We start from the raw sequence: 16,483 nt of genomic DNA on the forward strand, positions 1-16,483 counted from the left end.
AGGAATGTAGTGATGGCACCGTAACAGCACTAACACTCAGTGAGCTGAGACAATACACTGAGAGTGAACTGACTGCTGAGCTGACAAGTGCACTCAGGAGGTAAGTGTAGCTTCCCTCACCAGGGGCAGGACTTGTCCTGTAGCTCCAGGGAAAGGTTTATTCACTCTAACTCTCAAGTGATTTAAAGAATGATCATAGATTTCTCCTGTGAGAAGAAAAACTATCAAAGTCCTTCTAATTTCCCCTCTCTCCTGCTGTTGTTCTTTAGTTGCTTTTGCATGGTGCTGAACTCCGTTCTCCTTGAGGTGCTCCAAAATTCAGTTAAATTTTAGAAATAAACCCTCAAAATGGCAGTAATGACCATATTCAGAAAAGAATATGAGACATAAAACAGTGACATGACACATTTCTTGTGTGCATAAAGAAAACCTGTAATGAAGACAGGATTTGAAGTGTGATCTTTGGTTAAGGTTGGCTGCAGGTTAAAACAGGGTAGGAGTTATGGGAGTGGGAATTGCAGGCATTTTGATGACTCAGATGCTCCATTTGCCTCCTGAGTATGTAGGTGGAGCCACAGTTCAATTAGAAATGACATTGTGTGAGGCATTAGCTTTCCAATGGGAGAGAAAAATTGATGTCTTGACAAACAGCTTTTATCAACAGCCAGGTTTTAAGCCTTTGCTTCCAGTACAGTTATACATTAGCTAGATATTTGTTTGTGCAGCAGTTTTTCCTGCACCAGCTATGTGGTAAACTTAATGCCAAAGAAATTAATAATTTCGATAATGGTTTTAGTACTTATTCCACCTTTTCCAAGAAGGCTGTCTGGTATCTAATCTGGTTCTTATATTTAGAACTTGCCCAAATTGCTGCTAACAATTTTGGCTGGGAAGAGCGTGTTTTGCTTTACTGGTGTTTGCACTTTCTTTGATGGTGGAATGTCCTTTCAGGCACCTGTGGCATTTCATTCCTGAGGTGCTTTTTTTAATAGGTGCAATGTATGGTGTGCCTAGGGACGCTTAAGCCTGAAAGGTATTATGTGAAAATGTAAGATCATTACCACTGCAGAATCAATACATCTCATACCATCTGCTTAGTAGTCTGGCAGTTGCTGAGTACTTAGTTTGCATGATGCAGGGAACAAAATTCTGTGGGTAAAAGAATCAAAACTGTCATTTGTGTGTGGGTGGATAAAACCCATCAACAAAGCAATTTACATAAACATTGCAGAGAGCCATTGGCCTCCCCTGTATCCCTGCACACACTGCAGCCCTGGTGTGAGCTGCTCCACCGTTTTCTCCCTTCACTCAAGCTGCTGTTTCTTCCTGTTCTTATTTGCTCCTGGATTTCAAGAAGATGCCAATAACCTTACTTAGCAGAGGTTTGAGTGTACTCATGAAATGTGGTTTGCTGACAACACAGGGAAAATGCCTTTGCTTTGCTTCATCTACTAGGGCTTAAGTTGATTAGCATGGATTTCCACCAGGGGACTTGCAAGTACAGTTTGTGAGGCAGAAATGGAGAAGAAAAATAATCAGATTAAACTGTATATAAATTGTGAAGGCTCTCTGTGTAATGGAAATATGGCAGTATCAAATGAGATTGCTGCTGCCAGTGGGGCTCAAGCAGAGTTTCTGCAAGCTGTGTGGACAGGGTATTTTTCTTGCTAATCAGTGTGCTAGCCAGATCAAGCTGAATGCTTAGCCCTCCTTGCCCTAAAGCCTTGTCTCTGCAAGTCAGTTGAAAGTCTGTCTAGCACATGGAGAAAGCTTACTGCAATGTGTTTAGCCACAGCTGTGTTAAAAAATACCAGAAGTCTCTAACTGCTGTTCTGGATAAATGGGCCCTCAAGTATCACAGTGATACTAAGACCCATCACAAATCCACAGAAGAATTCTAAAATGATCAAAGTCCTTTGCATCCTCCTCGTTTGCCAAAGAAGTAGGACCAGAATATAAAATTAAAACTATTTGTCCCAGTAGCTGTATTTGCTGAGGGGTGGGGGGAAACGTGAAACAAATGCATATCATGCTCTGCAGTCTAGAGGCAGTATTTAAATGCCAGTGTTCAGGAGTCTTTCAGGGCTGGTTACAATGGGTGCATGTGTCAAGCAAGTGGTCCTCCCTATTATTTCTCCAGGCAGCAGACACTGGTGCAGGGGACAAATAGCTGCAAGGATAGGGACAAGAATCCATTTGTTTTTGAGTCTGTTTGTCGGAGCATGTGATATCAATCAGCAGCCCTGCTTCCTGTCCCCTCCTCATCCTGTCGTTACAGAGACTAAAGCTCTGTCTGCTCCCCCCCTCTGCTACTTTCCCATTCTGTCCTTCTGTTGCTGTTAAATTGTCAGGTTCTTCTCAGTTAATTGAAACAGAGTGAAACCCAAATAAAACAGCAGGACATAGTTACGGTTTGGGTTTTGGTGTAGTTTGGAAGCATGTATTTGCTCATAGTCTGCAAATGGCCATGCAGCAGAACAATCACATCCCCAAAGCCAGGCTGGCTTCTCTCAGCAGATGTGGATATTTTCATAAATCTGGAATCCAGCAGCATGTTGTGAAGCTTTTGTTAGTAGTGCCCATCAGCAGAAATTCAAGGCAGAAGCAGCTCTTCATCTATTGTGTCATAATATATTTGTTCTAGAACAACTCAAGATTTCTTGCAGTAGTGCTCAGCATTAAAGCCCCTGTTACCACCTTTTTACAGAATTCACTTGTCTTTTACATAGTCACTGTGATAACTAGGAGAAATGTACATTATCTCTAAGTCCTATGTAAAGTTACATCTAGGTTAACTAATTTCTGATGTTGCAGGCTAAGCTCACTAATTCAGACACCTCCTGTTTGAGCTAAATGTAAACACCTTCTGACAGACCATTTAACAGTTTTATTTTCTCCTCTCTCTTTTCTTGATGGAATGATGAAGTGCTTTAATAGACACAAAACGTCTTCTTTCTTGAGTCTGATACATCCATAAACAAGCTTCTTGGCCAGAAATACCTTACTCTTGTGAGGGCAGAAATGTGTTCTCAGCAGCGTCATGGCCTGATGCTGACACCCTGATGATTGTGCCAGAAGCCAATTTTACAAGACAAGATCAGGTTGAATACCCCAAAATCAGACCTATGATGCAGTATCTGGGGTGAGAGCTTAAATGAGTTCTCCTCCTTGCTGGTTTGTTCTGCTCTGCTGGAGCAAGGCAAGGAGCACTGTACATGACTTGTATGAGTTTGTAACTCAGTGGACACATACCAGGTTATGCATTAATGCAGGTAAATGCATTGAAGGTGGCAGTGAGAATTCCATCCTGCTTTAGAAGGCTGTTGATAATGATGATAGAACCGATCTTTTCTTCTACTAAGTTCTTTCATTCTGTGAAAAATGGCTAAGCTGGCAAGACTGGAACTTCTCCCCCTCCCTAGGTCTTGCTACAAATGCTTTGATTATTGAAGTCTTCCTGTGGTCTCTGCTTGTATTTCCAGCTGCTGATAGCTTTTCTGTCTGTGTAGGGTTGTATTGTATTCATGTATTTAGAGAATCATTTATAAATCATTAAAATACATGGCCAAGAAGGATCTAGCAGCACTAGGCAAGGACCATGGCAGGCAAAACACTTTGTAAGTAAACTGACTGTTCAGGCCTCAGCTGCATCATCATTTGGCACAAAATTATGAATCTTGATGGCTGTGCAGGGTTACATGAATCGTGTCAGTCTAGACATGTTTTAGTATCTCCCTCACAAAAGAGTGATTTTCCATCTGGCAACACTACAAAGGAGCTTTATATTTACCATGCCTGATGTCTTCTAAACCAAGAGATAATGTAGTGAGTGATGCTGCTAATTGTGAAGTCACAGTGGAGAGAGGAAATGAATAGTAATCAGTAGGACTGGCAAACAGCTCTTCTTTTGTTAACAAAAAGTACATTTTGCACAGAGCCGTGGTCCCACCTCTCTGAAGTGGAAGCTGCAGGTATTTCTAGTGGGACATAAAAAATGCCATAATTTCTTGGTGTCTATTGAGACAAAACAATGTTTGTTGCACTCTTTTGTCCTTATCCCTGTCTGAAGACTGTGCCATGTTTTGTGCCAAACTTATTTTCAGTGAGCAAACATTTCAATAGAAAGCTGGGCCAAGGCATGTCACTGACTATTTCCTGACATAATGTCAGTGAGAGATAAATCAAGCCACCTTCCTTTATTTTAAATTTCCATAAACTTCATGTAATGATGGCATTTTAACTTTGCATATTTTCAAGGGTTGACCTTAGTTTCATGATAGCAGGAGTCAGTAAATGTCATAATTGAAATTCAGGCCTATGCTGAGCATCAGTAAGGCTGTCTCAGAAATGGAAATAGAAATGCCTAAAACACATCCTACTGTAACAATGCAGATTTAAAATTGCTCTTTAGACTTTTACTGATTTGTGAAAGCCTCTTTTTCTTTGACTGAGGTACAGGGTGAACATGCAGTGGGTAAAAGGAGGGGGTGGGAGAGAGGTAGGGGTTTGTGTTCTGGACCTACTGATGCATCCTCAGCTGCTTTCTGTCAGTGTTTGTTTATTTCTGTTCTCAATTATTACATTAATTAAATGGGGAGATAAGCAACTCTGAGGCATTTGAAAACCAGATACTAGTATGGCTTCCAGTCATCACAAATTTCAGAGACATCTCTTTTTTGTGATTGTGCAGTATCCTGCTGTGGTTTCCCCTTGGCTGAACCTTGGGGAAGTTCAGAAGGCATGACATGTCTCTGGAAATCCCTCTGGAGAGTCCCACTGAGAGAAACCTTCTTACAAGAAGAGAAGTGACTCATGGTAATATCAGGGACAGATTCCTTAGAAGCACCTTGCATAACTATTTTTACCATGTGCCTCACAAACAACCATAATTTGTCTTTTTCTCAATTTTTGACATGGAGTAAGTAGTTCTTACCACCATGTGGTTATCTGAAGTGCTGAGCTGCTGTGCAGTTGGATATAATCATTACAGGGAGCTCCAAATAGCTCCAGATCTGGAGAGCTTCCAGGCTAGGCTGGCAAAGCTGGGTGGGAGGTTTGAGCAGTATGGGAGTGTGGAAGTATGGTAGGCATGCTACTGCCTCCCTCCAGGGCTGTTCTCCCTTTTGCTGCCAGTATGTTACTTCCAGGACCACACCTGGCCTGTCTCCCCACTGCAGATGGTGTAACACATGCCGGTAGTACTGTCTGGTTGTTGAGATCTATTCTGAGCATCCTGGCAATCAGCAAAAAAAAAAGCAATACAGTATCTTACACTAGAAAGTAGTTTTTAAAGCACCCTCTGTCACCTCTGCAATTGGGAAAACTCCTCCTGTGCACAGATACATGTCATGCACGGGTGGTGCTTCTGCAAGTGAGCCAGGAAGACATGCCATTTGAAGAGGATGACTCTCTTGGCATTTGTGTAGTGTTGCTTTGTTGCCTCTTTAAAACATTTATTATATTCTGGTTGTTTCCCTTAGCAGGCCAAGCCAGACCAGTGAGGCAGGCATGCATTCAAATTAGCCTGGGGATTCTGCATGCCAGCCTGACCTAAGATGTTAGTTTAGGCTGCTAATGAAAAGAAGATTTATCTGCATTCCTGTTAAATGTCCAGCTGTTATCTCCTGAGCGGTGTAAAATGCCTAGGAAAAACAATCATGTGTCACCCTGTTCAGCTGGAAGTCAGAGAGGGGGGTGAGGGATGGTGCTGGGCTCACAACAACAGGAGCATATCAGGGAAGGAGTAGGAGTGGAGTGTGGGATGGGAGGTGTGTGCCTTCCCTTCAAAGCAGGGGCCTCACAGATAGCTATGGACACCGTGCAGGAGGTGTCTTCCTTCCCTTTCCTTCTCTTCCACACCCCCGTGGCCTGGGGCTAACCAGCATGGATAGTTCTACCAGGAATCCTCTGTCCCCCTGGACTGGCTGCTGCTGGTGCTGCTGTGTCAGGGATTTATGCCTGCAGAGCTCAGGGGCAGGTGCTGGGCTGAACTTGGTCATCCCACTCCTCAGGGGAGCCAGGATTTGAAGGGATCTGCCCACAGCAGATCTCTTCTGATGTGTAAGAAGATGTCCCCGAGGAATGGCAAGAGTCCTCTGCCTGGCTTCAGGAAAGTTTCTCACCTCTTCATTTGGAGAGAGCTCATTGTTGCTCTTTTGCTTCAGATTTAGCAAGACCTGTGATGCTCTTGACCCTAGGGCAGAGGGGTGGTAGCTGGTGCTTTCACAAGAAGAAGGGGAGTTATCTGGGTGCACTCCAAACCAGGGGCAGAAAAATCAACTTTCTGTGCACCAGAGAAGAGCAGCTTCCTGTTTGCAGCACTGGGGAATTTTCAATGAAATCAGCAAGAGCAGGAAAATCTGGGAAGACTCCTAGCACAAGAAAACTGAACATGTCTGGAAAAGCCCAGACAGGAGGGAAAATAAAAGGTGCTCATGACCTTACTGTAAATGCTTACATTACTGTGTGCCAAACACAGTGTCAATGCATGGAGGCCAAATTGACAGAAACAGTTTCCTTTATGGCCCTGGCAGAATTCCCCACTCTCAAAAGTGAAACCAGATAACACCAGTTAGCCTCTTCTATTCAGCCATCCTGAAACAAAAAGCCCTTTAAAACCACTATGCAACTGCCCACTGGTTGTCTTGATTGTGAAAATACCAAACAAAAGCCTTTATTACCAGCATATTTGGCATTTCACTGAAAATAGTGTTTTAGCGGATGTAGTAGGCTGTAGGCTTTGAATACACTCATTCTGAGCTTTTTCCCTGGAAAGGAAGCAGTCAGGGATTTCCCCAGCTGACTTCTCAGCAGCAGAGAACCCTTCTGCTAGAAATGAGCCATGCCCTCAGATCATAGGCTCATTCCCTCTTCTGGGAATACTTGCTCATTTTCTCTGTGCACACAAGTGTTGTGGCTGTGTTGTCTGCAGCCCCAGCTTGCAGTAGCCACTTGGAGGAGAAGCTGATGGGATAAGAAGCTCTGCTGACTTCTGCAGTCCTATAGAGTGTGAGTCGGGGGGTCACAGAATTTGCGTTCACTGAAAAACACTTGCTTCTCCTTCCCTCTGCCCATCAAAATACACAGATAAGTGCTTTCTTAGGATACACAGATGTCCATGTTACACCCCTAGGGCACAATAGCAGTGTGAGTTTGGTGTGTCTGCTTCCATGGGAGTTTGGACCTTAGACTCTCAAAGACTGTCTGGCAGCAGCAGGCTGTGACTACATCAGTAGGGTGTTCCATATGTCTGTCACATCAAGTGCAGTTCCATCCCTGGTTTGCAACTTTGACATGTTCTCATTGTAGAGATGTAGTTCATAAGCAATATTGAAAAATAATCTGTCATATTAAGCCCTGTAGGGGCTGATTTTTCATCCTGCAGTCAGGATAGTGCTGTGGTGCTGGAAATCCCCTTAGGACAGCACCTCAGGATTCAGTATAGCACCTGTTCACTGCCTAACTGTGCAATCAGTTTTGAAGAGAAACAAGTGTGGACAATTCCTTCTGACCAAACTGAAGTAATCAGTGATAGAAACTGGGGGAAACAGGGAATTACCTTTGTGAGGCATGAGGTAAGAACAGGGTTCTTACCAGCCCGTGCAGTACACCTCTGAGGTCTCTTATCTGCTACTCAAACAGAAGATTCAACACCCTGGAGAAAATCTTGTATGTTTTAGTCTGTAATAGTCATTAACCCAGTGCATCTTCATTTCCCTGAGTAAACCAAGGTGTTTGCCCTACTTTTACTGTTGCTATTGTTCCTTTACTGCTGTGTGTGGTTCCTCAAGTGTGACCTGTTCTATGAAATGTCTCTTGAAATAAAGATATTTAGATAGGCATTTTAAAATTAGGAACAGGTATAAAAGTAGATCCATATGTGTTGGGTTTTTTTTCAGATTTTTGGGACATGTCAGCACATGCAATCAAACCACCAATTGCTTTCCATGAGATTAAGGTTGAATAGGTATTACCTATTTTATTGTACTATTTCACTGACATCAAGAAATCATGAAAAGCCAAAAGAAGTACATTTTTTTTACTGGTGCCAGTGTAAATTTGAGTCATCTATAGATTTGAAGTATTATCCACTGTTTCCTATTTGGGTAGATGGTTCAGAACTGGCATCTGAAAGATTTTTAAGTAGCTTGAACAGGGTGTTTACCACTCTGCTGGTGCTGTGTCTTTGACAAGCAGCAAGACAAGAATGTTGTATACTAAATGTAAAGAAATACAGCTTGATATTAGGCTGAGTTCAGGCTGAACAGGGCTGGTTGAAAGGTGTGAATGAAAAACAGACAAAACGTGATATCATTGTTTTATCAATGGTCACCTGTCTTGGTTTGAACAGACAGGTTATCTGCCAGGGAAGATAGGAGTCACCCTTGGAATGTAAGCCCCCTCCCCCTTTTCCAGATTATTATAAATTTGCAATTAAAAGGCTGTCAGGCAAAGATTTTGGGAATAGGTATAGCAGTTCTCTCCTAGGAATATTAAAACAAACAAACAAACAAATGTTGTAGTACAAAAGAATAAGTAAACAAACAAGGAATCCCAGAAAACCCTGACAGTCAGAAATACAACCCTGTTGGTCAGGGTGTAGGAAACAGTCCAAAGTCAGCCCTCTTGGAGTGGCAGATGTGTCCTGTTGGAAGCAGAGATGGTCTTGTGGAGCCAGGGGTCCAGAGGTGGGTCTAGTCTTCCTTTGGGAGTCCCGTGGGAACACTGGAGTGCCTGGTGACACCTGTGGCTCCTTTTTATTTGGGTGGAAATGGTTTGGCTCCTTCTCCCTGGGTGGAGCATCTCACAATAGGATGATGAAATGTGTCATGTCATTGGTGAGCTTTAATGGCCCATTAACAGAAGATATTGCCATGGGGGTAGTGGAGGAGTGAACAAAGATAAGAAACACTACTCCACCCAGTTTTTAACAGCTGGCTTGTTATTAGAGAAGGCAGTTACCTCCTCCCTTCTGGAGTTATAACAGATAAAGAAAAATCTCCCCAACCGAGCTTTGGCCACCTCTTTGTTTTGGTCAAGTACTCTTAAGTATCCAACACTTAGTCTCCTTGGTAACTTATGGGGAAAAAAATTCTTGAAAGTAAAAAAAGGAACAAACCTAACCCCCAACATCACCATAGCAACCAAACTATACCATGCATGCAAAGTTCCTCAAAATCTTTCCACTGTGTTTCTTTTCCATGCAGCTTTTGTTACAGCAGGTGTGTGTGAAGGACTTCAGCTGCAGTGAACTGTGGCTCTACAGGGCTCTTTCCCGTGGGACTGTGTGCAGTGTTTCCACAGCAATACCTTTTCTTGCACACGATGTTAAATCAACCTCACACAATTTTGAGATTTCTCTACCCAACACTGTGCATGTTTATTCCATTGGACTTGCTGTTCACACTAGGTTGTCATGCTGGAAATGGTGCTCCTGAGCCTCTGGATGTAGCAACCTTTGGAGCAGAGAAGCACCAAATTTACCCTACTCTGTTCTGTCACATTAGTGCCACGCCACAAATGCATTAGGTTGGGCTTCTGCCACATCTGTTCTCTTCTTGTTTGTGTTCTGGCTCTTTTTCTTCCTGTTTCCTTTGCAGAAAACAGATTTTGGCTGTAGACTGTGCTAAGCCTTTTTGACTGCTAAGATGGAATATAAAAATTGAGATTTACATTTGAGATGGATGGCAGTGAACTTCCAACTGTGAGGGAGAAAGATTGCATTACTTGAAAGCAGAGAGCATGTTCTTTCAATGAAGGGACGTACAAAGAATACTGATGATTCTTCATCAACAAGGGCCCCCTTATGTCCTTTTTAATTTGGCTGGTAACCCAGTGCCTTGAATCTGTTGGGATAGACTACTAACTTGGAATATTTCCTCGGCTGACTTTGTGAAAGCCCTTCTGGTTGCTGCTGGAGCTAGGTGCTGTCCCTCTCTCCAGTGATAAAAGGCTGCCATATCCAGGCCTTCCTGGGAACTGCAGGCTGCTGAGCTGGGATTCCAGGAGGATCTGTCTGGTCTCCGCAGAGCTGGGGATGCTTTCACAAACTTCAGAGTATTCATTCCCATTGGGCTTATATGGGAGCTGGCAGAAGTCTTGTTACTGAGGTGAAAACAAGTGTACCCATGTAGCAGCACTGCAACAAAGCAGGAGAAGAGGTGGATCACTAGAGAGTGGTTCTAGGCAGCAAAGCACAGATTCCATGTAAAAACACAGAGTTCCATGTGTAAGATTTGATGCTGCAGAATCTCTGTCCCAGTTGAGCCCAGCTCCACATGATTCTTAAAACACTCTTTTTTTTGTTTGTTTTGTGGAGGTTTTTTTTGGTTTGTTTGTTTGGAGGGGAGTTTGTGTTTTCTTTTGGCTCAGTGTGGGGTTTTTTTGTTTTTTCTCCCCTTCTAAATCTTACTTTTTTTTTCCTCTGGGCTATCTGTGCAGAGTTTGGGTCACAGAGAAAAGCTCCCGTAACAGTCCAATGGATGTGTAGGAATGGGCTGAGCAGGCATCAGCCGTCAGCTCTGCAGCAAGGAGCTCCCAGGAAGAAGCACTTGCCTCGTGCTTACCTGGGAAATGCTTTTTAAATCCAGTTTAATCCTCAGGCTGTAATGCTTGCTCCTGCCTAGAACTTCTCTCTTGATTACTTTTTCTTTCCCTCATAGAGATACTTGTAATTTGAAAATATTATAAGATACCTTATTTGCATTTTGTCATACTTCACGTAATTAGCTTTTGGTTCAGTTGGTAAGTAGATACAGATAAATATATTAGTTTTTTATGTATATTTTAAAATGTATCTTTGTACATATTTCTTAGTGTGATTCCATGTATACGACACCATAATCTACCAGTTTGTTTACTCTTTTGTCTGCTCTGTCTCCGATCCTGAATTCTAAACCAGTGAATATTATATATCGCATGCAATAAACCTTTAGGTCCCCTGACTTCAGGGCAGAGGTGTCAAGAAAATAATTAGGAGTGGGAACGATGGTTGGCACTAGAAAAAGAACACTTTAATAACACATTAAAAAAACAGGGACAGTGCCCCCAAACTGTGCACAGTACCCAGGAGAACTGTGGGGGTAACCAACTGAAGACCCGGAACTGAGGAAACGTGACAATATATAGGGTAGGTCTGAGGATAAGGGTCCAATCAGAAACTCAAACTGGGAGCACAACCACATTTGTACAACACAACTGATCAACCATAAAAACATAACTTTATATGGAACAACTTCATTGACATGAAAACTCCCATGAACCTTTACTACTCACCACAACTAGAAAGGGGTTTCCCATGGCCTTAAGTTTAGAGTTGCTTCAGCTTGGCCAACTCCCACAGTTTTAAATACCAACCTTTGGAAAAGTTTAATGTAAGAACTACCTCCAGTATTATCCTAGTAGTAGTAAGAAAAATATTTGCAGCATGCCAACCTGGCACAGGACAATTGTTGATAAACTTCCAAGGTGAAGTGCTGTTTCTGTTTTGAAAATAATTTTCTATGTCCTTTTCTCTTGATTCAGGGAGAAGAAATTGAAAGCAAGAGTGCAGGAGTTAGTGAGCGCCTTGGAGAGACTCACGAAGAGTAGTGAAATCAGACATCAGCAGTCTGCAGAATTTGTTAATGACCTTAAAAGGGCAAACAGGTAAAGGATCTACCAGAAGATAGATGGATAGATGGTTTATTTTCATTGTGTTCTTGCAAAGCACTGTAATATTCCACTTACAGTAATGAGAAATTTCAGGATCCTCACATTTCATCCACATGTTGACACTCCAGGGTTATAGTTAGAGAAGGGGGAGATATAAACTTCCTGTATAGGCCACTGACAACTACCTTGTTAATAATGGAAAGCAGGGAAATAGGTTAATCTCAATTGAGTTACTATTAGTGATTGCACAATTAAAAAGCAAACAAACAAAAAGATTTATGAGTCTGTTTTTAACTGTCTTGGATAATCACATTTAAGTTCTGTTGCTCACTCAAGGCATTTTTCTTGTATTCTATTTGGATGGCCTAGGAATATGGTGGACTGCAGGTGCCCTTCCTCCTAGCAGCCTCTCATTCACAATGTGTTTTTCCCTAAATTTTGTTTAAAAGCCTTTTTGGTGAGAAGCAGCACCCGTCTCAAGCTTTCCAACCCTGTCAGAGTGGAGGCCCAGGAGATACTCAGTAGCTAGCAAATTAGCATAAGGTGCCATCCTCTGAATGTGAATTTTACTTTTTTAAAATGAAAAATGCAAAATTTGTCCTTGACTTTCTAAGCAGATTCTGGCCATGAATGTTTTTAATAAATCACATTTGATGTTGTGGTATCTTTACTCATAAACAGTGGCACGAGAGGTCATCAACAGTAACCCCCATCTGCCTCTTTGAACCATGTTTAGTTTTCTTTACCAGTTTTTGCGGGGAAATTGTGTGCTTCCCCTAGGAAAGACACAGACATTAACATTGATCTGGATTTGGATCAAAAAGGTTTGGATCGAATCCATTTTAAAGCACTGGTAAATTTGGGGAAGGGAATCAGTACCCAGCCTTCGAAGTTCCCTGAAGGTGGGGCTTTGGGGTTGATTTTTTGTAGCACTTGCTCTGAAAAAGCCTGTTTAAATTATTTGTATGCCTTGTATTTTAACAGCAACTTGGTAGCGGCTTATGAAAAAGCAAAGAAAAAGCATCAAAATAAGCTGAAGAAACTGGAATCACAAATGATGGCCATGGTGGAGAGACATGAAACCCAAGTAAGAATGCTCAAACAAAGAATAGCTTTACTGGAAGAAGAGAACTCCAGGCCACACACCAATGAAACTTCACTTTAAATGCATCTCTTTAAAGGATGCTTAGTGCCATTACAACTTTCCTTTGGCAGTTGACTTTTAGGTAGCTTCAAATGTTAAAAGCTCTGATTGTCAATGCTGACAAAACTTAAAACCACCTTCTCTGGGATCTCAGAGAGGTGTCATGGGGATAATAAAAGTGTTAACCTTAAGGACTGTTTCATAATGTAAAATGGCAGTGCCTGAATTATCATGCTATAGTGTACATTGTCTGTGTTGTAATGTCTGTATTCATACAGCTTCTCTTCCATTTTATCAATGGCCCATGGGTGACAGTGTCACACAGCAGAATAATTCATGTTAAAAGGTTTTCATTTGGGTAGTTTGGAGACCATGTGAGAGTTTTCCCAGTCTCTGAGCTCTCTCTGTACACAAGTCCACACTGTACCCTCAAGACTGGCTGCTGTGGTTAAACCAGCAAACAGGCAGCCACAGAGGTGGGGATGACAGCCTGGCTGGCTTTTTCTTTGCACCCTGCTTGCAGTTCTGCTGCTCACAGTGCAGGTCAGGTAGGAAAACTCCGGTTAATTTGGGAAAAGAGCAAGAAAGTGTAGTTGCATCTCTGTGAATTATGATAAAGGTGTAGCTTTTGCAGTGCGTAAGAGGGCCAAAGGCTGTGGGTTTCACCATGCCACACTGACAGTCTGTGCCAAGGGTGTGTAAGAAATTACAGAAGACCTCCTGCTATTTTGCATGCTGTTTGCAACAGCAACTTCGTTTTTGTAAAAAAAGTTGGTTTCCTTGCTATATACACTATATCCAAGTTTTTCTTTAAGAAGCTGGGCCATTTTTGTCACCTGTGTTGTGCTTATTACAGCTTACTGTGATCAAGAGGTAGAATGTCTTCTTTTTATACTTTTTTTTTTGACCAAAAAAGGTACTTAAGTAATGTACCTGTTTAATATTGAATACATAGGCACAAAACTAGAAATGTGTAGATGTATGGATATCCAGCCACAAACAGAATGTGAATGGTGAAGTCTTACAGCTTCTTAGGTTAGTTTTTGTTACTGCTAACATTCTCTTGTTTAAATCACGTATTACTGTATTATCAGACTGACTGAAGTGCAAATTTTGCCTTGTTAGGTTAATGAACATTAAGCAAATAATGGGGATCAGGTTGATTTCTGTAGGGTCAAAATACAGGAGTCTGCTGTAGCACCTGTTAAATTCAGAATTTGAGCTTTTTTGACAGAGTACGTAAACCAGTTTCATGTGTGTTATAAAAAACCAAGCTATAGTCCCTTCATTGTGTTAGCTTGCTGCTGTGTTATGCCTCTGCCTTGCATTTTCCACGCTGATTTCCAATGAATCTGATTTCAGGAGATGTTTATCATTTTTGCTTTACATGTTGAGTTGCACCTCAAGTTTTTTTTACTAGTGTATTTAGAATTATGATAATTTCTCCCATTTATTCCTCCCATCACTAGTACTAAGGAAATACTCTTAGAGGACTTTTTTTTGCCTACTGTTGGTTAGACAACATAGTTGTGGGAATTTGTGTTCAGAATATGCCATTACTGTTAAGTCTTGGTTATATCTGGAACTAAAGCAGTTGGTTTTCCATCTTTCTTACGACTGTAGCTGCTGTTGTCTTCCATTTTTAGTCATTCCTACTTCTCTGGAGTCTAGTTCATCATCCACAAAGCCAGCATCACATGTGATTGATTGCAACAGCAAATTAAAACAGTGCTGATTTTGAAATTTTTAGTTAGTGATGTTCTGGTTTTGATCAGTCCTCTTTCTCAGAATAATTGCACTTCTTAATTTATAATGTGACTAGAAATTTTTGCAAGTAAGTCTCTTGAGGGAGGAGGCACATTTATTTCTTCTGTCTTTATGGTTCTGCTTAGCTCTCTAGATGTTTTCCCTTTTTTTGCCTCAAATTTCTCACGCCCAGAAGGTCAGGGCTTGCCATCAGCTTCAGAGGTAGCTGAGCACACTTCCTCTGAAGAAACACAAAGGAAAGTATCCACCATGTGCTGTGGCAAAAATGCAGTTACACTTTTGTCTTCTGGCACCTGAAACATCTGTGTGACTTGAGGTCACCTCAGAATGTCCATGTGAAATACCTTTCACTGGAGAGGACATAAACCATACTGCACTGAGCTGCCTCTTAGGCTCATTTTTTCCCCTGTTTAGAATAATGGAATTACAGAATGCTTTGGGTTGGAAAGGACCCAAAAAATCATCTTGTTACAATTCATTTCTGTGGGCAGGGACATCTTCCACTGGACCAGGGGTCTCCAAGCCCCATCCAAAGTGCCCTTGAACATTCCAGGGATGGGGCAGCCCCTGGGGCAGCCAACAATTCCTCTGGGCAACCTGGGCCAGTGTCTCAGCACCCTCACATAGAAGAGTTTCTTCCATAAAAATTCAGATACTCTTACACAGAGGCATAAAAAGCTGCAGCCTCAGTGCTTTTCCCAGGCCTGACAGTTTGCTGATTATTTCACTACATTTAGCACAAATGTTCCATGCCAACTGTGCTCTAGAAGTACTTCAGAATAAACTATAAATCATCAGTAAATGTAAACTACTCCCATTTTTTCCCCATAAGGGTTTTAGGTGAAAAAGCACCACTGATACCATCCAGCCTCAGCAGCAGCCATAGTTTAACACACCACCAGTTATTTGCCTCAGCAAGCAGCTACTGCATCATTTGTTCACATACTGGAAAGGATCACCAGGGAAGTGGTCACAGGCTTAATGTTACTGTGAAAACTGTTTGATAGTGATAATCAGCTGCAGCTCCAGTGTACCCCATTAAAATGGCACCAACCCTCAGAAAAAAAGCCAAAAACCCTTCAAACTCCTTTTATGCAAATCTGAAGTACCAATACTGGAGTGTGCAGTGCGCTGTGAGTTCCAGTAACTTAACTCTCTTAGCACTTGTTGCAGAAATAATAAATTTGCAAAGCAAGAAAAAGAGCTGATTCTTGCCAATCTAAGTCCATTAATGAATTAATGACTGAACTTTTTTTGATTTTCTTAAGTCATCAGAGTGCATGAAATTTGTATTTCACAGAGTGCTCAGAAAAAGCATTTATTTTTTTTCTAATTCTATGACGTATAAATCTTCACCAGCTTGAATGTACTGCTAGCTATTGCAAAGCACATGTGACTAAGTTTGCATTCATGTCATGTTCTACTGGTCTTATTAGAATTTTCTCCTCCTTTAATACTGCACCATGCATTGTAATTTTAGAAACTTTTCACCTTACTGAATTAGCTTTAAATGTGTTGCCACCTTTTAGTTTTCTAGCAGCTGTAAAATAGCTATTTTGTGTTCATTTGATATAGAATTGTTAAAACTGCATTTATTTATACAGAGGCATTTATAATACTTATTTTACAAATGTTCTTATATTCTGAATAAATTTCTAATGCTGTTTCTTTGCCTTGGGAATTGTTCCACCATGGCTTGTTATCTTGCTATTGAATGGGACTACATAAAGCTACATTGGCACAAAGGTATCATCTCCAAGCTAAGTTCTGAAGATGGTTTGACATTGTCAGTAAAGTTACTCAATAGAGCCACGAAGAGTTGTTAAGAACTCAGATCTGGCCACAGATTTTAGCTGGGCTCAAGAACATCAATGCTTCTTCCTATGAACCCTCTACATCTTCAGTGAACACTTAATAGAA

General features: G+C 41.6%; 1 protein-coding gene across 4 annotated transcripts in view; it reads left to right on the forward strand.

The window, feature by feature from the left end:
- MCC (MCC regulator of WNT signaling pathway) overlaps positions 1 to 16,358 on the forward strand; it is a 207,448-nt gene extending 191,090 nt beyond the window's left edge. The window contains exons 18-20 of one of the 4 annotated variants that reach the window (XM_083884575.1): positions 3 to 100; positions 11,524 to 11,646; positions 12,637 to 16,358. In XM_083884575.1, coding sequence (XP_083740701.1) covers positions 3 to 100; positions 11,524 to 11,646; positions 12,637 to 12,817 — 402 coding nt within the window. In that variant the 3' untranslated portion in view covers positions 12,818 to 16,358. The remainder of the gene's footprint in view (positions 1 to 2; positions 101 to 11,523; positions 11,647 to 12,636) is intronic. The other 3 variants (XM_083884576.1, XM_083884577.1, XM_083884578.1) reach the window with 3 other exon arrangements.
- Positions 16,359 to 16,483: the final 125 nt, after the last annotated feature.

The sequence above is a fragment of the Zosterops lateralis genome (genome assembly GCF_965231275.1).
Source record: "Zosterops lateralis genome assembly, chromosome: Z".
In the NCBI taxonomy this organism is placed as follows: Eukaryota; Metazoa; Chordata; class Aves; order Passeriformes; family Zosteropidae; genus Zosterops; species Zosterops lateralis.